At 35.2% G+C, this 25,371-nt stretch overlaps 2 protein-coding genes across 2 annotated transcripts; both read left to right on the plus strand.

The window, feature by feature from the left end:
- The first annotated feature begins 242 nt into the window (after positions 1-242).
- On the plus strand, positions 243-3,173 carry LOC145043768 (ATP synthase subunit beta, mitochondrial-like). The gene is made up of 8 exons (XM_078992518.1): positions 243-892; positions 983-1,058; positions 1,158-1,246; positions 1,316-1,433; positions 1,509-1,771; positions 1,853-2,077; positions 2,154-2,465; positions 2,835-3,173. Exons 1-8 carry the CDS (start codon positions 437-439, stop codon positions 2,946-2,948), a joined length of 1,653 nt encoding a protein of 550 aa, XP_078848644.1. The 5' UTR covers positions 243-436; the 3' UTR covers positions 2,949-3,173.
- A 3,564-nt stretch (positions 3,174-6,737) lies between these two features.
- Positions 6,738-10,574, plus strand: LOC145040760 (serine/threonine-protein kinase 12-like). Its single transcript, XM_078988660.1, has 12 exons — positions 6,738-6,805; positions 6,870-7,129; positions 7,244-7,336; positions 7,461-7,544; positions 7,631-7,722; positions 7,824-7,944; positions 8,871-8,950; positions 9,212-9,274; positions 9,512-9,597; positions 9,698-9,765; positions 10,262-10,356; positions 10,463-10,574. Exons 2-12 carry the CDS (start codon positions 6,872-6,874, stop codon positions 10,572-10,574), a joined length of 1,152 nt encoding a protein of 383 aa, XP_078844786.1. The 5' UTR covers positions 6,738-6,805; positions 6,870-6,871.
- Positions 10,575-25,371: the final 14,797 nt, after the last annotated feature.

Here is a 25,371-nt window from a genome sequence, read left to right on the forward strand (position 1 = left end):
AACTAAAATTTGTCGTTAGAGTTTCATAGTAGTGCCTAGTATGAACAACACTAAAACGTGTGGGCATATTTGGTAAACGATGATACTTTTGGGTCCAATGTGACAAACAACTTAAAGTAAAGGGTCATAAGTTTATTTCACTAAATACAAAACAATTTCAGCTCTAAAATTGCCGGGTATGCCGTGTTCCAACACCACGTGGCGCCCGGCCATGATTTGAATTCGTCCGACGACGTACCCATCGGAAAAGCAAGATCACAACGAAACTCAACCTTGCAAATAAATCTTTACCCCAATATTTCACTCGTAATTCACTCACCACTCACACTCATCATCTTCCTTAAAAATCCCCATCACCATTTCAATAGCAAATGTCAATAAATTGATTTGAATCGATTCGAAAGAAACCCAATCAGCCACCATTTTCCGATTTGATATGGCTTCCCGGAGGCTTGTATCCTCCCTTTTCCGCCGTGTTAAATCACTTTCAATCACAAAACTCCACAACCCACCGACCCCATGTCCACGTTACCGCCCTTCGCCGGTAGGTTTTCTGTTGAACCGGGCAGCGACAGCAGGATACTCAACGGCAGCCGCCACACTCTCGTCGTCTCCGTCATCTTCCAAGTCAACCGGAAAGATTACCGATGAATATACAGGTAAAGGTGCTGTGGGTCGCGTCTGTCAGGTGATCGGCGCCGTCGTGGATGTGCGGTTTGAAGATGGGTTGCCGCCGATCGCGACGGCGTTGGAGGTGATGGATCATTCGATCAGACTCGTGTTGGAGGTGGCGCAGCATATGGGAGAGAATATGGTTAGGACAATCGCCATGGATGGAACTGATGGACTTGTTAGAGGCCAAAAAGTTCTCAACACCGGATCTCCTATCCTTGTAAGATTTTTTCTTCTGTTAAATTACTCCATTTGCGACTTCAATTCCTTTCTTCAAGACTTCAATCGTAATCTCGATTCCATGTTACAGGTTCCGGTCGGCAGGGAAACACTCGGTCGTATTATAAATGTCATCGGAGAGCCTATTGACCACAGGGGTGAAATAAGTAAGCATTGCATTGCATCTTTACACCATTAATTATCTGCTCACTTTCTTCCCAATCTGATTCAAACTACTGACGCTTTTGATCGTTTGAATTTCAAAGAAACGAGTCACTATCTACCAATTCATCGTGAAGCTCCGGCATTCAATGATCAGGAAACCGAACAGCAGATCCTCATCACCGGAATCAAAGTGATCAAAAATTTCACTTATCATCTTTAATTTCCACGTTTCTCATTCGTTTTCCATTTGCAATTACAGGTTGTGGATCTTCTTGCTCCATATCAAAGAGGTGGGAAGATCGGGTTGTTTGGTGGTGCCGGCGTCGGGAAGACGGTGCTAATTATGGAACTCATTAACAACATCGCAAAGGCCCATGGTATGCAAGAGCAAGACCCTTTTAATTTCTTGTGCATGTGATGGAATACGAAGGTTCATGTTTAATTCTGATCAGGTGGTTTCTCGGTGTTCGCCGGAGTTGGTGAAAGAACTCGAGAAGGAAATGATCTGTATCGAGAAATGATCGAGAGTGGTGTCATTAAGCTCGGAGACCAACAAATGGAAAGCAAATGTGCGTTGGTGTACGGTCAAATGAATGAGCCCCCCGGTTCTCGTGCTCGTGTCGGACTCACCGGACTTACAGTCGCCGAACACTTCCGAGATGCTGAAGGACAGGACGTGCTTCTGTTCGTCGACAACATTTTCCGTTTCACTCAGGTGAAGCATGTATCCACCATTAAAATCTCTCTCTCTCTCTCTCTCTCATTATTGATGGATGGTTTTCGTGTTTTCCGGTAGGCGAACTCCGAGGTGTCTGCTTTGTTGGGACGTATTCCGTCGGCTGTCGGATACCAGCCGACGTTAGCGACGGATCTTGGAGGCCTTCAGGAGCGTATTACGACAACAAAGAAAGGATCCATTACATCAGTGCAAGCTATCTACGTGCCGGCTGATGACTTGACGGATCCTGCTCCGGCAACCACCTTCGCTCATCTGGACGCCACCACCGTGCTTTCTCGACAGGTAGACTAGCTATCGTTCTATCATTCCTACTAAAACACGATCTTTTTCCTGAATTTGGTGTAAAACTTTAATGTAGATTTCGGAGCTTGGAATCTATCCGGCTGTGGATCCATTGGATTCGACATCTAGAATGCTTTCTCCTCGGATTCTTGGTGAAGATCATTATAACACTACTCGTGGCGTTCAGAAGGTTCTTCAGAACTATAAGAATCTGCAGGATATCATCGCCATTTTAGGAATGGATGAGCTTAGTGAAGACGATAAACTAACTGTTGCTCGTGCTCGTAAGGTCCAGCGTTTCTTGAGTCAACCCTTCCATGTTGCAGAAGTCTTCACCGGCGCTCCGGGGAAGTACGTTGAGTTGAAGGAAAGCGTCGCCAGTTTCCAGGTATATAAAATTTTCCCCAATCCAATCTTATATTTTTTTTAATTTGAAAAGTTAAATCATATATGAAAATAAAAGTAAAAAAAAAAATGTGAATTTTCAAAAAGAAAAATTAAAAACTAAAAATGGTGTTAAAAATATAAGATATACCCACTTAAAAATGGTGTTCAAATTCATGTCTACAAAAAATGTTTGATTATTTAGATATCATCAATCACATAAATTATTAAATTACAAGGTATATAAACAATATTCCACTCATATATGAATACACTAAGCAATTTTGTTGGGGATTCAAAATCAACATTGTTATTATTATTATTATATAATGATCGTAATGGATAAATGAATAATTAATGATATGTGATGCAGGGTGTTATTGAAGGAAAATATGATGATCTTCCCGAGCAAGCTTTCTATATGGTTGGAGGAATCGATGAGGTGATTGCGAAAGCTGAGAAGATTGCAAAAGAGAATGCTAGTTAATTGTCATTGTTTTTGGTTTGCTTTATTTATAATACAATTTTATTCGGTGCATCCGGGTAGCTAGTTTAGTCATGAGTATCAGCTCGAGTCTTGAGCTCATTTTTTTGTTTACATGTTTCTCGGTGGCTAACTGCCGATTTTTCGCCCCGAGAGGTGCATTTTAAGGCAATTAACTTATGTATTCCATTTTTGGACTAATAGAAATAAAATGTAGTATTGGTATGTTTGTGGTTTTAGTTCTTTTTAGATCTAGAGGGTGTTTGGTTTAGCTTTTGAATGATCAAAAGTCCTTTTAGAAAAAGATCATAAGCAAAAGATATTTGGTAAAATACTGTAAAAGCTACTTTTAGATTTTGCAAAGAAGGAAAATTAACTTTTTGAAAAAATCAGAAAACCTAACTTTTTATAACTTTTCCAAAAAGATCTTTTACCCTCTAAAAAGCTAAGCCAAACATCTCCTATTGTTCTTTTGTGTCATTGATTTCAAAGGATCTTGACAAAGAAATAAGTTTTTTTAATTATTATTACCTGAGATCTTTTAAACCTAATGATCAATAGTCTGATTGACATGTAATGATGTTTTTATATATTGCTTGAGTTGTTTAAACACTTATTTTTCAATGTGGGTTTGATGATAATAGGATGAATCATGAAAATAATATATATGAGTAAAAACATTTAATTGAAAATATCTATGAAGACGTATACACTTTTACAAAATCACGAAAGTTTAAAAACTTCAACAAAAAATAAAAACAATAGATGTTATTTTTACTTTAGTGATATATCAATTTTCCGTTTAGTGACACGACATCATTTTCCAATGCTATTTTAGCTAACTTTTATGGAAACGACTTTTATAATCTTTTATGAGTATTTGTTTTTAAGAAAAAAGTTCGAATCGAAAGAAAAGTAACTTTGTTGGTGAATAAGTACTTAAAGTTTTCATTTTAAACAAAAACTATAAATCTAAAACCTACTTAAAGTAGTTTTTCAACTTTTAATTTTTTAGTTTTTTTTTAACGATATTTTGTATTTTTCAAAAGTTATTACTATTTTCTCTAAACACTTTCATAAATAAAAGCTTTAGTTTACATTTACTAGCTTTTGCTTTCAAGTTCCATCAGTCAGGTTTCAGTTCTGATTACCGGTTAGATTTTTCCGATATACTTCTTAATTTTTTCTTATTTGGGGTTGGATATACATCTATTTATGGAGATAAATATAGTTTTATTAAATTAAAAAAAAAATCAAACCCGGATCTTGAACAACATCTCCTGAACATCTAAAGTTTGCCCAATCTTCAACCTTCACCATGGTGGATGTGAAGTAGTTTCAAAAGTTTGCCCCATCTTCAACCTTTACCATGGTGGATGTGACGTACCTTCAAATCCAATCTTCTTCGCCACTTCAATAATGTTGGAGTAGCTTCTCAACCATCATGACCATTCTCTCCACCTGCCACTAGATTGAAAATAGTCTGAATCCATGTAAATAGACACATATAGTTTTATCAGATGAGAAGTGGGTAATCTATCCACAAATCGAGCATAAAAAACTTCAAGGTACGACTCTTGCAAGCTTTTGGAATCTCACTCAGCTTGAGCATTTGGAGTAGGGGTGCAAACGAGCCGAGCCGAGTCCGAGCCTGGCTAGGCTCGGCTCGGGGTCGTTTAAGTTATATAAGGCTCGAGCTCGAGCTCGGCTCGATTCGAGCTTCTTTGTACTGAGCTCGGCTCGAGCTCGTAAAGAATTATACAAGCTTGGCTCGAGCTCGTAAAGAATTATACAAGCTCGGCTCGAGCTCGTAAAGAATTATACAAGCTCGGCTCGGGCTCGGGCTCGACTCGTTTTTTATTTGACATGTCTAAATAAGCTTAAGCTCGTTAAGAAGCTCGTTTACTAATACCCTAAATCCATAATTCCCCTAATATATTTTTATTTTAATATATAAAAATAATATTAAATTATATTATATAACGGCTCGTTTAGGCTCGCGAGCCTAATCAAGCTTAATGACATAGGCTTGAGCTCGAGCTTGTTTAATAAACGAGCTTAATATTAAGCTCGAGCTTGGCTCGGGATCGTTTAAAATCGATTTCGAGTCGAGCTTTTGACGATCCAATCTCGAGTAGCTTGACTCGTTTGCACACCTAATTTGGAGCTCCAATGGAAGAACATATGGGGTCATGTACGATGTCTAGCTATATTTGCGAACATAGTCCTAAAAATAACCCGATTTTTTGGGTCTCATGATTTTCTAGGTTTTGTTACTTGCATTTGGTGTTGAATCATCTCGAGGGTGTGCTAAAATGTTTATCAGACTTGCAACTTTAATCTTTATGAGTTGACATTCTGAAACTCAATAGAAATATTGAAATTTTACTCAACATGGATCATCATATTTGTAGGGAGACCTAACAAAAATTGAAATAAATTAGGAACCTCGCACCTGATCATCGTTGAAGAATTTGTTCGCCGACGGTCTAAGTTCTTTAGGTCAAAGAAGATTGATACGAAACATAGATGATTTAACAAATTGTGTGGTGGGATAGTGGTGGATTCAATGTTAGAGGAGAACAATTTGTTGTTGTATTTGAGATCTATGAAGGGGCAAATTGGTAAGAGTTTTGAAACATAGAGAATAAATATGGTTTTTTTTTTCATTTTTCAGAGATGAACCATCATTATATATATATATATATATATATATATATATATATATATATATATATATATATATATATATATTACTACTTATAAAAGAAATCTAACTATTTCTATAAATAGATTGAATATAATAATATTATTTTTTTAAGACGTCCAAACTATTAAGCTTGAAGTACAACCCATTTATAATATAATAATATTAAAACTTTAACCATATCCTTTATCCCTTAAAAATCTCGTATCAAATTAATAGAAGAATTCATTTGCAAATTGAACCCGTCAATCTCAACACTTCAACCATTTGAAGCGGTCAATGTTAACAATTTATAGAGGATCTCTTCTCTCACATTGGTAACAAACAATCTCATAATATCTATCTTCGTAATCCCTTCAAAGTAAGAAATATACGCACACTCTCTCGAAGAACCCTAACCAGTAACCAAGACAGTATAACCACCACCACCACAGCCGCTCTGCCTCCTTTCGTATTCAATCAACCACTATCACGACTACCGCCCTTCCTCTCACCCACGACATGAACTTTCTTTTAGAACATAACATTTTTCTTTAAAAAAATATCGTTGAAAGAAGCTATTTGTCCCCGCCGCTGTGCGCGGGTAACGGCTAGTATATATATATATATATATATATATATATATATATATATATATATATATATATATATATATATATATATATATATTACTCAATAAATAAAAGGTTTGTAATCTAGATTTAACTGCTGAAACCGAGAAAAATACATTCACTACCCATAAATTACTTGTTTTTATAGACAAATATCCATTTTTAACAACATAATCTAATATAAATATTTTTAAATCGTGGACAAATGGAAGTGGTCGTTAATAACAAATCCATAACAAATATATTTTCTTGGTTTTAGTGTTTGGCTTAACATTAACCGCAGTGAATTACTTGTTCTATAGACAAATATCCATTTTCTCTAATAATAAATTCTAATAAAAAAATATTTTTAAATTGTGGACAAATGGAAATGGTCGTTAATAACAAAACTGTTCCTTAGACTTACCCGCCCTTTTCCAAAACCTCAATGAATATAAATACAAACACTTTCGTACACCTATGTTGTTGATTCCATCTCTTGTCAACAATTTCAATTTGGGTAATTCACTTAGGGTTTCACCTGTAATCATCACATTCGTAAGGTTAGCTACTCATCAATTCTTCTCTAATATTGTTTGATAATTTATGGTTTGTTGATTTCTTCAGCTATGGCGTATCAATCCAGCGAAAAAGACATCACAGATGATTTTAAAATGCAAAGGATCGGAAACTTTCTCAGTTGTGCTTCGAGAGGTGATAGGGTTGGGCTTAATATGATGTTGAGAGAGGGCATTTCTCCTAATGTGCAGGATTATGATAACAGAACTGCTCTTCATCTTGCTGCCAGTGAAGGTCATGCTTCGATTGTAGAGCTTCTTCTACACTACAAGGCCGATGTTAATCTCGATGATAGATGGCACAGAACTGTAAGAATTAGGTTTTCGTTGTTAATTTCCTAGGGTTTCGAAATGATTGTCGATTTGATGATTAGATTTAACAACAATTAATGTAATTCAATCCTTTTTCTCGTTGAATTCTAGCCTTTGACAGATGCGAGATTATATGGACATCGAGATATTTGCAGGATTCTCGAGGTCAATGGAGGAAAGGACTCTATAATGAACAGCCCAATGGTATTTTCGTACTTCTTAATCCTTTTCTATGTAATTTGATGCTGCTATTTTTCCCAATTATGCCAACGATTCTCAAAATTATGCTAAATTATCAATCTGTATTCATTCAATCGATATGTTTCAGACAGTTCGTTATGAAGAAGATGCAAAAGAAGTGAACATCGAAATATCTGAGATAAACTCCGAGAATTCAGAAGATATCGAACAGGTTTAAGCATGAACATTTGATTGTTTTTACATGTTAATCAAAATCGATACACCATTAATTCATATTGAACTGTTTGTGATGATCAGGGTGTATTTGGTAAATCTAAAAAGGTGAAGTGGAGGGGAACGTGGGTTGTCAAAACAAAAATCAAAAGACAAATAGATTTTCCAGTCAAAATGTTGGCTTTATTTTTATTTTTATTTTTTATTTCGTAATTTTAATTAAGTATTTTAAGATGGTTAACAAAACTATTAACATGTTTCTTTAAACTTTATTTAGGGTTTTGTCTGCTAATGATAATACACGATTAAGGGAACTTCGTCATCCAAACATTTTGCAGTTTCTTGGTTCTATTAAGCATGATGGAAAAATGATATTAATAACAGAATATTTGTCAAGAGTAAGCACACATTTTTATTTTCATTTCCTTTTTCAAAGAGAAAATTACAAATTTAGCCAAATATGTTAAGTAGTTTGTGGAAAATAGCCAAAGTAACCGAAATTACATTTTTAGTCACCAAAATCACAGATGGATTAAACTCATCTGCGATTTTTAAGCCATATGCAAACGTACAAATCGTTAAAGCACGTGCTTTAGCGAACTGGACGTTCGCAGATGTTTTTTTTTAGTTTTTTTATTTTTATTTTTTCCGCATAAATACCTCCATCTTTGACTAAAATCGCAGATGAACTAAGTTCATCTGCGATTTCCTCTCATCCCACCTGTGATTTTGCGTTTTTTTTTTTATTATTTTTAACTAAGATATTAATAGAACCTTATTATATATAAAGTTTTGCAAAAAGTTATCATTTTGTTGTTAAGTTTTTAGAAAATTTATTTCAAACCTTTCTAATAAAATAAATTAGTCTATATTGTCTCTAGAGAGAAAATTCTCCAACAAAAAGTTTGAAAAATGAAAGAAAAAAAAATTACAATTTTATACCCATAAAAAAGGGGAAATCACAAAATCACAAATGGACAAGTAAAATTGCACATGCACTAAGTCAATCTACGATTTTAATGACTATTTTTTTTTTTTTTTATACTTTTTCCCACAAAATAATTAAGGGATTAAGTTATATTTGTAATTTTCTCTTTTTCAAATCTTTGACAATATTTAATTATGTAAACCCTAATATGGAATTTTTATTCCAATATGGATCCCTCTCCTATTGGTTGTTGGGTTTTTACATCAGCTATTTAGTGAGTATGTTGGATAAGACAGCATAGCGAAAGAATAAATGTTTTGTAGAAATGGATGTTGGTGGATATGATTTAACTCGTAAAAGCCAATAATTTATCTAATGGTCTTATCTTATTTTTAGGGAAGCTTAGATGATATTTTGAAAAAAAAGATTGGACTTGATCTACACCTTGCTTTGCGTTTTGCACTTGATATTGCTAGGTATTGTTTTTCTTTATCGTCTACAATATATAAATTTAGTAAAACTATTTCTTACAAATATTTTAAGAAGGATAGAACTTGTTTTTTGAAATAAATAATAAATTTTCAATTAATAAAATGGAACTTGTTTTGAACTTTTGGTGTATGATCGTAATTTCCCATAAAACTTTCTATTCTCACTTTCTAGTTCATATGCTATCCGTTTGTTTCAATTTTAAATTTAAATTATTAATAAGAAAAATATTATAAAATATTTGACAGGGGGATGAATTATCTTCATCATCACAAGCCTTGCCCTATTATTCACAATCATCTCGATCCTAAGTAAGCTTATGTCTAGATTCAATATGTGGATTTATATAAATGTTTTAGTTCATCAGTAAAAAACATATTGTAAATTAATAGCAATACACTTCAATTTATTTGCGTATTATAATATTCTATTTTCATGTACTTTCAATTATTTTTTTATTAAGACATTGTAATATTTAAAAACCACTCAATCATATTAATGCATAACGATTTTGAAAAATTTAAAGTTGCAGTTTTGTATTTGTTCAGAAACTTATTACAAGATGAAGGTGGCCATTTAAAGATTGGTGAATATTGGGTACAAATGTTGTATGAGCTACATCCAAATCAAGAAAGTATATTTCACACTTTTTTTTTTTTAATAATTATTATAAGATTATTATATCATGTTGTTATGTCCAATAAATTATTTTGTATTTTTAGCTCAAAACTCGGGAACAATCAACAAACAACTAATTAATAAAGGAAGAGACATCCAGTCATTTGGACTCATATTCTATCAGGTAACTTTATTCAATATAAATATGAATAACATCGTAAATAAGTAACAAAATATTTGTTTTTTTACAAAATAAAAATACCATTCTTTTAAAGAAATACTATAGGTTAACAATTGAAATTTTTGTGGTTACAAAAATGAAAAATACATAAAAACCACTATATTTTAACTACTTTTGTGGTTTACTATTTTAACATGCTATATATAACAAGTCAAAGTGGTTGACATAAAAATAATGGGCAAACTTTGGTTGTTTTCATTGACAAAATATAATGACTTTTATGTAATTTTTCTTTACAAAGTACAATATTTTGTGAACTAAAAATAATTTATGATCCATTTATGGTATTGTTTGTAGGACAATGTTGTTTTGTAAAATAAACAAATAGTTTGTTATTCATTTAACATTAACCTATATAAATAAATCAAAATTTCAATTCTCAAATAGTACAAATAAATAATTTATATTGCTACAATCACCATTAATATTTTTACTACAGATGGTTGAAGCAAAGTACATACCCGACATGATACATCTCAAATCTCTTGATTTCCAAATGACATTCAATGCTAAATGTCCTGCAAGAATTCAACAGTGAGTCATGATATTTTCATATCTTTTTTAATTTTCATTTTCAACAAATAAAATGTGTCATGAAATATGAAAATAAGTATATAACATAAGATTTTTTTATATGTAGGCTGATAAAACAATGTACAAGTAATGTACGTTGTCGCCCGGGGTTTAGTTATATCATCGACACGCTAGAAGAAGTTTATTTGACTTTAGGAAAGCCTTCTTGTATATGGTGAGCATAATGAAAAGTTTTTGAAATGTTGTTAAAATAAGAATTGAAGTTAATTATAGATTACTACAAAGAGTGCATTGTTTATATAAATTTTAAAAGAAATTTGAACTTTTACATATTGAAATTTTACAAAAGCTAGTTTACAAATTACAAATACTTGTTCGGACGTTCTAGAAGCTTTTTTTAATCTGTAAAATATTTCATTAATATTACCTTCATTTACCGAGTGTTATAAACAAACACTATATGAATACTATCTTGAACAATGACATCTGGTGAGTTTAGAATCAAGTTTGAATAAAATCTTTAAAACGTGTAGTGTAGATTGAATCAAGTTTGAATATGAAATGAGAGTTTAGAAAAGATTTATAACATCGAATCTAAATATAATCTGGTTGGCTCAATATAATGCTTTCAGAGAATACAAGAGGTTATTGAGTACAATGAGTGTGTAAAAATTCTTAACCTCTAAGACATGTATTCATCCCATATTTATAGGGATAAAGAAAGCAAACAAAATATATAAGCGACTTCGACATTACAATTTCGAAACATAAATGCCCTTATAATAAACTTTACAAACAGACTTTCGACACTCTGAAAGATCTAAACATATTCGACATCTCACAAAAACATTTGACCCCAACATTCTCCCCCTTTGTGAGAAATGTCAAATCTAAGTCAATAGCATCTGTTCTGCTTGATGAATCACTCTTCTAATCTCAGAATACCAGTTCGTAATCTTCTTGATCTCAGCCTTGTTACCTTCATTATTCTTCTTACAACTATTCATACGCACAATTAAATTCGTATAATGAGCAGTTGTATATATTTCTACATCACATGCTTGGAACAAGAACTTCGTGTTGTTTCCTTTCTTGTTCTTCCCAACAAAAACTATTCCCAAAGGCTTCAAGCAAATTTCACCATCAACAAAAGGCTTTAAGTCTGCTTTGCTCTTTAACAAAGATTGAGGTACTGTAATTTCCTTCCCAATTGCTAAAGCTAACTGAACATTAGTCAATGCCAGGTTTTCATAGTAGTTATCTATGAATAACTTGATGTGCACAAATCCAATCATAAAATCTTCTTTGTTTGTTAGCTGAAACATCGAAAAATTAGTACCCTTCAAGATTCTAGCAACACATATCAAGTCATGAAGGTTCATCAAGGGAAAGTTCGCAACTGAAAAATCGAATGCCACATTATTTGCTCTAACAACATGAAACCGATAATTCTGCAATACTCTTTCAAATAACACATCCTTGGAGATATTGAGAATTCGAACAATTTTGACCAAAGACCATATCTCTTCTTCTTTCTTTCCCAACACAACATAAAATCGAAATTTCATTCTTTTAAATTCTTCTTTATCAAACTTCTCAGCAATTTGATATTGGGAAGATAAGAACATCATCTTATTGATCGGAAAATCCTATTGATTAAAATCAGTGTTCTCAGTGGCAAAACTCTTTTTTGGTATTTTCTCAAAATCATGCATTTCTTCAGTCACAACTGTTGCTTCGATATACTCGTAGCAGTAATGTTTTGTAGGATCTCCTTTTTCCATACCAAGAGGATCATTTGCTCTTTGACGAAGAATGCTCTGAATTTGTCTTTGTTTCTCAATCTTTGCTTCAATTGCAGCTTTCTTCTCTTCCTTTGTAAGCTTAATGCTTATGCATTTTCCCTTGTTTTTATCAGCTTAAGATGTTTTTGGTGGATGAGGTTTCGAAGATGAACTTGAACCTCCACCAACAGATCCAATCACAATGCCCTTGTTATGGGTTTTGTTGTTGATGTTGATGTTGTTATCATGGATGTTTTTAGTAACGAAGTTGGAATTTGAGTAGTCAAAATCTTTCTAACTACTTTCGCGTAATTATCAGTTTTACTAGAACCACTACCTCCTGTACCAAATTTCGAACTTCCCCCAATGCCAACACCAATACCTTTTCCCCCTTGCACCCCTGTGCAAATAGGTAGGGCATCCATTGACATATAATTGACAAATTTTGCGAGTTGGGCCAATTCCTTTTGAATGTTGGACTCCAATAAACAAAACTTTTGATTCAAAAAGTCTAGAGTAAGTAGAGATGATGAAGAATACCCTGATGTCGAAACTAAGTCTTTCAACTCCACCAATAGTTTATCAACCTTCGCGAAATCTGTTATAGAATATATACCACGAAAATTGCTAGGGATTCATGACCACAAAATTTTCTAGGGAGTCATCACCACAGAAGTTGCTAGGGATTCACCACCACGAAATTTGTTAGAGATTCACCACCATGGAATTTGCTAGGGATTCACCACCACATAATTTGCTAATGATTCATCACCACAAAATTTCCTAGAAAATCACCACCATAGAATTTGCTAAGGATTCATCACCACAGAATTTGCTACAGCTTCACTACCATAGAATTTACTATGGATTCATCACCATGGAATTTGCATGGGAATGACCACCACAAAATTTACTAGAGATTCACCACCACGGAATTTGCTAGGGATTCACCATCACTGAATTTTCTTGGGATTCATCACCATGAAATTTCCTAGAAAATCACCACCACAAAATTTTCTAGGGATTCACCACCACGAAATTTGCTAGGGATTCATCACCACAGAATTTGCTAGGGAACCACCACCATAAAATTTACTATGGATTCACCACCACGAAATTTGCTAGGGATTCACTACCATTTGTGATGGAATCCTACTACGGAATACACGATGGAATACCATCTACAATGGATTTCATTATGTTGTTACATTTGCGACGGAATGATTGTTTCCCTAGCAAACCCTCACTACGAGGTTTTTTGGGATGGAAATCGGTCGTCGAAAATTCTGACGCTATTCATCTTTTGCAACAGAATTTCAGCTTTACGCAACGAAATCATTCCCTAGGAAAATCACATTTTTCTTGTAGTGCAGTTACATGGCAGATACAGCCCGAGGTTACATGGCCCAGACGAATTTTCGATGAGACGAACCCATTTTACATGGCTTAGATGGACCCATGTTACATGACATCTCCATGCCCAACTATACAATGCAAGAAATTTTTGCCTTGCTTTGCTTTGTATGACCTTTGCTTTACATCATATAGATGCGTATTTGCTTTGCATGCCACATGCAAAGCTTTTCTTTGCATGCCACATGCAAAGCTTTTCTTTGCATGATATAGTCTGAGCTTTGCTCTGCATGACACTGACGAGGCTTTGCTTTCATTGGCATGGCTTGACTTTGTAAGCTTGCGTTGGATAATGATTCCTCTTCCACATGTATATATTTTTATTCCTTATATGTTTATATAAGTATATATTAGTATTGGCTTGAAAAGGAGAAAAAAACCTTAAAATTATTGGTTTGAAAAGAAGCTATGGTTAGTAGAAATGGTGTGTATTGGTAAGCTAGAAGAATAAAAGGGTAGCGGAATACATGTATGCAAATGGTATATAGAAGCAGAGGCAAGGCTATGAACGACTCTCAAACGCCATATACAAGTAGCTGGAAGATGTTAAGTGATGGACAAGGGGTACAACGGGAAAACCACATCATTCTTTAGGGGTAAGAGACTCTCCAAAAATTCTGAATGTAAGGTCCATTCGCTCATTTTAAAGAAAAAAATCCGAAAAAATCAATAAAATATGTAAAAAACATCCACTAAATTTCCGTAAATATCATGATGACTCACGCGTTCCTCAAAACCTAAAGATCAAGCTTATATATTGTGACATCCCCAATTTCACGGTCAGAAAAGTCCGATTTGTTTATGCTTTATTTCTAAAATCAGAGAAATCTTTTAAAGAAAACAGTTGCGGAATTTGTTCCCAAAATAAAATATGATAAGAATTTATCAAAGCATTTCTTTAAAAAAATGTATTTTCATTATATAACAAAATCTAGGGATATCATATTCAATACAAACCAAAAGCATAAACAGAACAAAATAGACCTTAAAACAGTTATTCATAATTAGTGGCCTATAATCCAAAATCTCTCGTTATGTCAACCAACTTATGCTCTCGTGCCATAACCTGTAATACAAATAAAACTGAGAAGGTCGGGCTTGGGAGCCTGGTGAGCATATAGGGTTTTCAACCCAAAATAATATAATTATTATATTCACTTATCAAACAATCAATCCAATTATCCATCCCCATTATCTTCCTTTATTTCTTAAAGATTTATCCTAAGAACCGATTACCCTTCTCCCATTCATTCCTAAGGATTGCCCTAAGGAACTGGCACAAAGTCTAGTGCTGCCAAGGTTCTAAGATTACCTCTGGTGAACACGCAGTTCACAATAATTAATGAACACCTAGTTCAAGAACACCTAATGAACACTTAGTTCCAATATTACCCAGTGAACACCTAGTTCACAAACACTTAATGAACACTTAGTTCAAATATCCCTGATGAACACTAAGTTCAAATATCTAATGAACACTTAGTTTGAATATCCCTGGTGAACCCAATCACCTAATGAACACAGAGTACGAAAGCTCTTAGTTCAAACAATGTGATAATAAAGTGTATCTCGATCCTGCAAAACCACTAATTTTATAAGCACATATAAATCATATTTCTAAAACAATACATCACATCCCGTCGATCCCCACATACTGACCCTATACAATGATCTTACGAGATCTAGCCTAAGGAATCGATATGAACCACAAACTGACGAAGCTGCTTCGGAAATTCCCTGGCAGCAAACAAGGATCAATAAAGACATCAAATGAGGGGAATGGAATAAGTTTCACCACGAACCTTTGTTTGTAAAAGAAAGAACCACAAGACATTTTAAGTTAGGGTTCACACCAAGTGTGTATATATATATATATATATATATATATATATATATATATATATATATATATATATATATATATATATATATATATATAGAGAGAGAGAGAGAGAGAGAGAATTAGAGCCTAAACTTAGAATTTGTGGAAAGTGACTCTTGACAGTTATTATACATTTCTTTGTATATTTTTGTGGAATTTTTATGGTTTTTCCAAAAGTAGATACGTCACCCCAATGTCTTCCACATTTATTTTCTTTTAGTTTTCTTAAAATTTTCCTATTTTTTTAATCAATAGGTTGTATGTGAGATAGACAATTTTCACTTTGGTTAGGGACAATATAAGGTCTTGATAAAAATCTTGGACAAACTGTACTTAAAATGAAAACTTTGGTTAGGGACTATTTTTTTTCAAAACAGGTAGAGATTTGTAATTTTTCAGAATTTTCCAGCATTTCATTTTAAGGGTTAATTGACAACTTAAACCATTAAGCCACAACAAAACCAACTATAAATATGGAAATTGAGTTCTTAATAGTAGCAACATGTCAAGAATTTAAAATAAGAATTTCAACCTCAACTCAAAATATATTGCTTTTATGGGGAAGACAATGCTAATTGCTAAAAGAGGAAACACCACTAGGGCTTTAGTTTTCTCCACCATTAAGCCTCACATTAAAACCTTTAGGGACTGTTTTGAAGACCTTTTAGATGGCTCAAAACATAATATTTTTATAGAAAATTATCTTCTTAAATCAAGGTAGTAATAACATGAGTTTAATCAATCACCAAGGAATACAATGTTCTAAAAAACTTAGAGTATTTCAAGAACATGAAGCATATCATTCTTAGAAGATTTCATACTTGAAATTAAGAACTACAAAACATCAAATTGTTCCCAATAAAACTCAAATTTAACCATATGAACAATCCAATATCGTAAGGAGGAAGAAGATAAGATCAATAACACACAAAAGTAAGAAATTGACAATACTATCAACCAATTATCCTCAATTGGTGAATGAATTTCAAAAGAAGGGAACCAAAGACATACTAAAATCAATTCCTAACCCCAACTGAGTAAAAAAAATGCATCCCCCTATCCTCTTCACCCTCTGGTTCGTTCTTGCTTGCACAATACCCTTTGTAGTCGTTTTTTTTCTCCCAACAGTTGACGATCAAGAGTTGATTGATTTCTTCTTTTTTTCTTCTTCTTTTGATCGATGCATTACAGCAAGAGAAGAAGGCACGATCGATAGGTACTTGGTCCAAAAAAATGCACACACACAACTAAAACAAAAAAAAACGTAGGATGCCTATTATTACACATTAACCCCATGCGTTAATTCTTGGAGTTTTTTTTTTTTTTTTTTTTTTTTTTTTTTTTTTTTTTTACCAATTAAGCCCTTCAAGTGTCATAGGCAAACCCCAAACACTCCTAACCCTAATGAATTTACAAATTAAGTTTCTTTTTATGGCACTTTGGCCCCTCAATTCATATTTACCAATTAAACGAATTATTTTTTACCCAAATAATCCCATATAAACCTTTCAATGACCAACGATTACCCTAAATACCACCAAATTAATTTAATTTAATTAAATTCCTCCTAATTATTTATTAATTCTTTTACATATTAATTGGCACCATTTTTATTTAATTTATTTTCAGTAGATAATAATAAATCAAATAAAGGAAACTAACGCCGTTTACGGAATGATTTTCGACTTGTTACAGTTTTATCAGACCAAACTTCTAGTCTTAAGGAACACCCATTCTATTCTATATAGAGCTAAATAAGTTGACCGTTAAGAATATATATCCACTTCCCTGAATAAAGGATCTCTTGGATCAACCGGAAGGATCCAATTATTTCTCTAAAATCGACCTAAGAACTGGATATCATCAATTCCAAGTAATGGAGGAGGACATTCCAAAGACTGCTCAGAACGTGATACGATTATTATGAGTTTTTGGTCATGCTCTTCAGATTAACCAATGCCTAAACTGTTTTTTGGATCTCACGAATCGAATGTACAAGCCGTACTTGGAAAATTTTTAGCAAGTTTTCAAAATATAATGTCTGAAGTGAACATTCACCGTTTTCATAAATTATTCCCATTTTTATAATAGGGACCATTTTAGCATTTTTTTTAAACATACACACAATAACACACATACAATCTTGTAGTTTTTTTTGTAGACAATGAAAAAGGAAGACGAGAATGCTTTCCAAGTTGACATGCATGGCAAAGAGGAAGGTTATTCGAAGTTCTAGAAATGAAGTTACAAGAGTGCAAAAATTGTAAAATGGATGATCCGACATGTCCTATGCCATGTGGTGCGGTATCGGTCCATAGGTTTGGTAGGCAGGAGCATTTAGAAGATTCCCCTATTGAGTAGATACATTCTCTTGACCAATAACATAGGAAAACATGAAATAACTCCATAGCTATTAAAAGTAGTTGGAATTGTCTCTAAAATTCAATCAAATTGCGTTTGAGACCCCGAATAATTTTCTGCAAAATTGTTAGTTATGGTGTGCAAATTTCCTGCAACATTAGTGTTAATACCGATATATAACGTAGAATTACTCCTCATTTAGAAGCACCCCTACTACTATTACAATTTTTATTGTATTTATTTTTTCATTTACCGGGATTTGTCGACATGGAATTACTTCCCCTTTAGAAGGAGTTTTCTTTGTTTTTATTGTTGACATCGCTAATATTTCTTTTTTCACCTTAAGTGATTCTCATTTTTTCATATTAATTATATATATAAGGATAATGACGAAAAACCCACTATATTTTGTCATTTTTTCTAATATAACCATCTAATTTTCATCTGTGCATACCACTTATTTTTGGATAAAAATTCTATTGTGACTGGTATGAACTGCATTTGTGCTAAAAAAACCCATCAAAATTTCATTTTATGGTAAAAATCATTAATTTTTTTTTTGGATAAAAGTTTTATGACCGCTATGAACTAATTGTATCTGTACTAAAACAACAACCAATTTTCTTTTTTTTGCTAAAAAAACCACCAATAAATTGGTAGTTGAACCAAAATTTTAGAAAAATATACTACTTTTTTGTAATAAAAAACGGTTCTAATAGGTAGCAGTGGCGGCATTGAAACATATCACCAGAAATTTGTGGTTTTTCGGAACTTATTAAAAAGTAGTGGTTAAACCAAACTTTTGAAAAACTATAATGCTTTCATTATCCCTAATTATATATCTTTTTTCCCTTTTGTTGAAGACCGTCAACGAACTTGGTTTTTGAAAACATCCCACAACAAACTTGCAATATAAGAATTTCAGTATATTTAAACAAACCTTAATATTTCTTTTATAAAAATATATTCAAAAATGGTTACAACATTCAATCACAAACAAAATAACAAAATATAGAGTAAATTACACGAATGGTCCCTATGGTTTTGGGTAATTTGCACGTCTGGTCCCTAATTTATTTTTTTAACTCGGAAGGTCCCTACTGTTTGTTTTTGTTACACACTTGGTCCCTACAATTTGTTTTTGTTACGTGTTTGATCCCTATCTTACCTAAAACGATGATTATTTAAATAGAAAAAAAATGATAAGGTAGGTAAGGTAAGATGAGGGGGTGAGGTTGGGGGTGTGTTTATTTAAAGAAATTAGAAAATCAAGGGCAAAATAGTCTTTTTAGGTAAGAAAGGGACCAAACGCGTAACAAAAACAAACAGTAGGAACTTTCCGAGTTAAAAAAATAAATTAGGGACCAAACGTGCAAATTACCCTAAACCATAGGGACCATTCGTGTAATTTACTCTAAAATATACCTAGATGTAGAGTTGTAAATATCGTTATGTGACCAAGTCATTTTGTCCGAATTACTCCACCACGTACTCGATTATAATTGGACTCTATACAATAACTGGTTATTGTTGATTACTCACTTGAAATTCCACAAAAAATAAACTTTAAATATAATTGGGAAATATGATGGTTGTTTTTCTAATAATTTAATTGTTGATTTGCATGAAAACCGAAACAATCTTTATGTGTTTCGAGTAGGCATAGACTTGTGCACATGGATCAAATCTATCAAATATCCACTAACGAGTCTGACAAAGGACAAAAATGAAAGTATAGCCTAAAACGAACAATATTATTATAGATAAGAAACTTTTAAAAAAGTTGCATATTGTCTTATGAACATAAAACTAATTTATATATAATTTCCATACAAACAATAAGTTATTTTTTGCTCAACCTATACACTATTTAGATGATAAGGGACAAATACCATTCCAATCGATATGACAAGCATGAATAGTATCACCTATTCTGTAGTAGAATTGTTTGTAGAAACAAATACAATCTATATGTTGTTTGAATTCATCACAACATTTTTGAGTTGGTGGTATATTTTGTTCTATTGCTGAAAAGCAATCTTCAATGTCAAGAATTTCACACTTTTTGGATTGTGAATATACTTCGCCTGCTAGTAAGGTAAACATGATCATGATAATAATTAAAAGACTAAAAGACTTCATGATTACTGAAAATAGATTAATCTGTATATGAGTTCTTGAGATTTTATGTAGGCTATTTATAGATTTGTAAATAAATAAATTTAAATATTATTAGAGAAGAAAAGAAAAGGATGTTATTAACATAAATTACCTTATTTAATATGCATTTAAATGAAATACCTAACGGCACATGTTATACATATACGTTTCCGTTTGAGGAAGATAAGTCAATATGGAGTTATGCAATAATTAAATTAATTAGGATCATCAATTGGTTTTAAACCTTTCTAATTATGATTTAATCAACTTAATTGAAAAAATGTGGCCATTTGAGACAAAAATATACGTGAAGTTTTGATTTCTTAACACGCACGCCAAAGAGAGTAAAGACACAACGAATGTGAATAGTAACCGAAGGAAATCGAAGATCTTTTGTATTAAAACTCTGAAATCATGTTTTATTTAAATGGGGGAGAAATTTTAATGATAGAATTTATTTTTGAAACGAAAAAACTAATTTATTTTTATGGCTAATGCCGTTACTTTTGGTCCGTTAAGTGTGTCATATGCAAACATGCGATGACATAATCATCTTTTACATAATACTCAAACCATTTTTGTAAAAAAATTGAAAATAAGTCCGAAAAAATTCCGCTCTTGCATTCTTCGTACACTCAATAGAGTTGGGCGTTTCCCACACATGTTATGTAAACAACATTTTATCATCTTCCTTTTCTCCGTTCCTCAAATGTTGGTTTCTTCTTGTTCCCAAATCTAACCAAATCAAGAAGCCACTAGTTTCCATCAATCAGCGAAATAGGTTCAACTTGACGGATTCGCGAAGAGAAACAATATGTAGCACACCTTCTCTCGTCAAGGACCATGGCTTTGAGGCAACAACGTTTAGTTGGTGCAATGTCGGTGTGTTTTTTAACCAAGTATGGAGATCAGACATGAGCAGAATAAAATCTTCACGGAGAAAATGGCTTTAAACATCTGCATTCATAGAGTCGGTAGATACAACACAACTTGGGGTCCGATTTCTATTAACACTTTGAATGAAAAAGGCTTTATGACCACAAATCCATGAAATCACACCTCAATCACAAATATTTTAGTTTATGTAATTAGGATCGAATTTAGGGGAGAGTGTAACGCTCCGTTTCTGGTATGTAATTTAATTAAAGTTTTTCATTTCTTAAGGGGTACTCGATGAGTCTGTAGCCCGACTCGTCGAGTAGAAGACGGGTTGATCACGCGAGTTAAGCTGACAACTCGGCGAGTCCATACGCTGGACTCGGCGACTCCGCCTATCTGGATGAAGCCCTAATTTAAGGGTTTGCACCCTATTTAAACACACTTATACACCCCAACCTCGCCTCCATCACTCTCAGAGCATCTCTTACCGAACCCTAGCCCCCTTTTTGAGTGTGTGAGTGATTGTTGCTTTGTGAAGGAACTTTTGGAGCAAGAAGAAGAAGGAGAAGATTGAAGAGTTCAAGGAAGAGGAAGTAGATCCAGAACACACTTAGTTGTGGTCATCTTTTCTGGTAATAAAGCCTCCATCTTGTTTATTGATCTAGTAGACCTTGTTTGTCCCCAAATTGTTGCCTTTAAACCCCAAAAACCCTAAATCCTTTATGTTTAAGCCTTATGTTTGGGTCATACTTCAGATATGGACCCTCATTGCATTCTATTAGTGTAAAGTTTCAACTATGGTCGTGATTGAGGTTCCTCTTGAGCTTAGAACCCATTAAGAGCTTAGTTTTGACATTTGAAGCCTTTAAAGCCATGCATGCACGTAAAGTTTGCAACTTTACGTGATAAGCATGCCCTAGAAGCTTGGATCTGTGATTTGGAGCCGCTGCATGGCTCAAATCGGGTTTGTATGGAAAAAGGGACTGAATGGACTCGGCGAGTCGCAAGCTTGACTCGGCGAGTCATATGAGGATAGTCATGGACTCAACGAGTTGGATGAGCAACTCAGCGAGTCCGATGAAGATTGCCTTAGACTCGACGAGTTGTTCTACAACTCGGCGAGTCGGATAAGTTTTTCGCGAGAAAAGTATTGTTTGAGTGAAATGGCTTCATTCCTTCGTAGTTAGACGTAAAGTCAGCAACTTTACGTGTTCAGATTGTCCCAAGAGCTCAAATCTACGAGTTAGAGGCCCTGGAATGGATTAGATTTCGATTGTATGGAATCTGCGATAGGACTCGACGAGTTGTTCTTCGGACTCGACGAGTCGAGTCGCGAGTCCCCGTTTTCCTTCGAGTTGCGAGTTCAGGGTGAATCAGTGAGTGGCAAAGGGGCTCGGTAAGTTAAAGTCAGAGTTAGTAAAGGAGGGACTCGACGAGTCTGTGCCCTGACTCGACGAGTCTGATCAACTGGAAGTTGACTTTGACCACGGGTAAAATAGTCATTTTACCCTGAGGGCATTTGCAAGTAACTGATCTAGTGTTTTTGGGATTTGTAATCGGTCAGTTCCGGAGCAGTAGTCAGCCACTTTTAGAGTTAGCATCTCAGCAGCCAACACTATGAGGTGAATTTTCCTTCCAGTAAGAACGGGTCTATGGCCACAATGCCGGCCCGCCTTGTTAGCAGTAGTTTCGAACTTTGGTCCGATGCAGTGGTTCAGTGTGCTTGATGTCTTTGTGATTCAAGCATGTCTTTGTGTTATGTGTTCCGGACTTCGTTCCGATGCAGTATGCAGTATATGTGTTTACGCTAGTTGATATGTTTATGCTATGCTATGTTATGCTCAGACAGTTTCCGGACTTCGGTCCGATGCAGGGGACAAGGTCCCAGCCAGTTCTGGATTTCGATCCGATGCAGTTAGTTCCGGACTTCGGTCCGATGCGGGGGACAAGGTCCCGTTCAGTTCTGGACTTCGGTCCGATGCAGTTTCCGGACTTCCGTCCGATGCAGAGGGCAAGGCCCTGGTTAGTTTCGGACTTCGGTCCGATGCAATGGGCTAGGCCTAATATGTGTTTATATGTTATTGTATGGTATGTGGTAGTCTGGGGGAGCTCACTAAGCTTTGTGCTTATAGTTTCAGTTTTGGTTTCAAGTACTTCCTCAAGCAAAGGGAAGAGCTCGGGATGATGGCATTGCACACCACAACTTCAACTTTTGTCCTGGGAGTTCATTTCAGATACTATGTTATGTTGTTACAGTTCTTTTGTTATGACACATCTATTATAACTTTTTGGGATTTATGACGTACGATTGTATGATAATTATAAATCGTTGATAACCTTAGTATTATTTAAACAAAAAAATGTTGGGTCGTATTTTGGGTCGTTACAAGTTGGTATCAAAGCCTTGGTTTGAGGGATTCAGACACACTTATGGGTATGATTGAACTCAAACTAAGGAAATAGTAAAAGATTTTTGAAAGAGAAATGTTTTCAAAAGAATTTTTGAAAAAAAAAAGAGACTTAAAAAGAAAAGAATTTTGAAAACGAGAAAAAGGTGTGGTGCATGCGATCAGCCGAGCTCAAGTAAGTACTCTCAGATTACCCATACAAGCTTACATTATGATTATCTGTTTCAGTTACGATAGAACAACATGCTAGAATTGGACTAAGGATCTAAGGAGATGCCTTATGTGTCTGCTATATGTGTTTCAGCCTTATGAGAATTGCATGCTAGTATTGAGTAGACAGCAGTAGGATAGCCTGATTAGGTTATGCTTGATATTGTGAGCTTAGCATTGTATGCTAGTACAGTTTCTTGTTACGAGAATAGAGTTGCTTGATTAGTTCTTGTCTCCGAATCCTCTTTCTTCGTGCTTTGTGGGACTCCAAGTGATGGGAGTTAGCCATTAGGTGAATACGTCACACCACATGTGATCAGGGTTGAATAATCTTAGATTGTTGGATTTGGCCGTACTACGCAGCTCTTGTTTGAGTCAAACCGTTGTAGGAATGAGTCTTTTACTCGAAGGATTATCTGAGCCTCGTCCCATGTGATGGTATTCAGGTGATGACTAATTGGCATTACAAGGAGGCCTTCAGCAGCTGAGGACTGGTTTTTGGTTGAGTCAAAGATTTCCCTAGGGCGAGCCTAGGATGAGAGTAGCAGAGATCAGTAGCAGTAGCAATGGCTTGGTGGAGTCGAGGCAGTTCTTGAGGAAGGTACAAATAGATGTGGAAGGTAGTAGGGGCCCATACTACTGGAAGAAGGGGATCCATACTTGAATCAAGGAAGGCTGAGATGAGACCGAAAAACCTATAGTAGTAATGATCCCTCGAGTTTCTGATGTTTATCGTAATGTGTTTTCAGAATGGTGGTTTTACGCCCTAGACCGGCAGGCGGCAGTTCAGGTGCTGGGGAGGGATCAGGATCAGGCTCGGGGGCTGAGCAGTTGGATGAGTAGACTAGGGAGTTTTTCACTTCAGAGGTTACCCACATCATACTTGAGCAGACTCCGGTGATATTTGGTTCGATCAAGGAGGGTATCTTGGAGTTGATGGATGAGAAGTTTAGCACGTTCCGTGCTGAGATGGTGGCCATGATGGGGTCGCGCACGCTCACCTTCAGAGAGTTCTAGGCTTGTGGAGCTCCAGACTATCATGGGGCGTGGGACCCCATAGCGAGTACCAGGTGGTTGGTAGATGTTCCCAACGCATTCCGCACGAGCAGATGTCCCAAGGGGGACAAGGTCAGACTAGCGTCCTGCCATTTGAAGGACAGGGCACGTGATTGGTGGGAAGAAGTTGGGCATGTCATCGGGGATGACGCAACACTTGATACCATGACATGGGCTGATTTTACTACCAGGTTTGGAGCCTAGTTTGCACTGGTTATTGAGGTACAATAGTTAGCCAGAGAGTTCCAGGATCTTATGCAGACCACAGAGACAGTGGCGGAGATTACCGCCAAGTTCAGGGAAAGGGCCCTTCTTGTTCCTCAGTACACAGCTGATGAGGAAATGAAGAAGACCCGTTATCATGAGATGTTGCGGAGTGATATCCGCCAGTTTGTGAACCGATCCAGCTGCAAGACGTTGGATGATATGATTGCGAGGGAGAGAGAGAGAGAGAGAGAGAGAAAGAGAGAGAGAGAGAGACATTGATCTTGAGATGGAGAAGAAGGGGAAGTCGGAGGCGGCTTCGTGTACAGGGAGTTCGGGCAAGAAGCCCAAGGTTTCAGATCATAGGTCCAGGGGTCAGCAGATCCACAGTCGGTGTGGCAAATGTGGGAGATTACACGACGGGGCGTGCAAGGCAGGGAGTTCCGGCTGCTACAAGTGCGGTCGGACTGGGCATATGAGCAGAGATTATACAACTTCTACCACCGCCACCATAGCATCAGATCTGATTTGCTTCCATTGCAATCAGAGGGGACATAAAAAGTCCCAGTGCCCGAGCTTAGCTTCAGCAGGGAAGGTGTCGGCACCTGCCCCTGCTACATTGAGGATTATAGACGGTCGTCAGGGCCGGGCCGAGGCG

Source organism: Lactuca saligna, chromosome 4 (assembly GCF_052625555.1).
Source record: "Lactuca saligna cultivar CGN05327 chromosome 4, ASM5262555v1, whole genome shotgun sequence".
NCBI classification, from domain to species: Eukaryota; Viridiplantae; Streptophyta; class Magnoliopsida; order Asterales; family Asteraceae; genus Lactuca; species Lactuca saligna.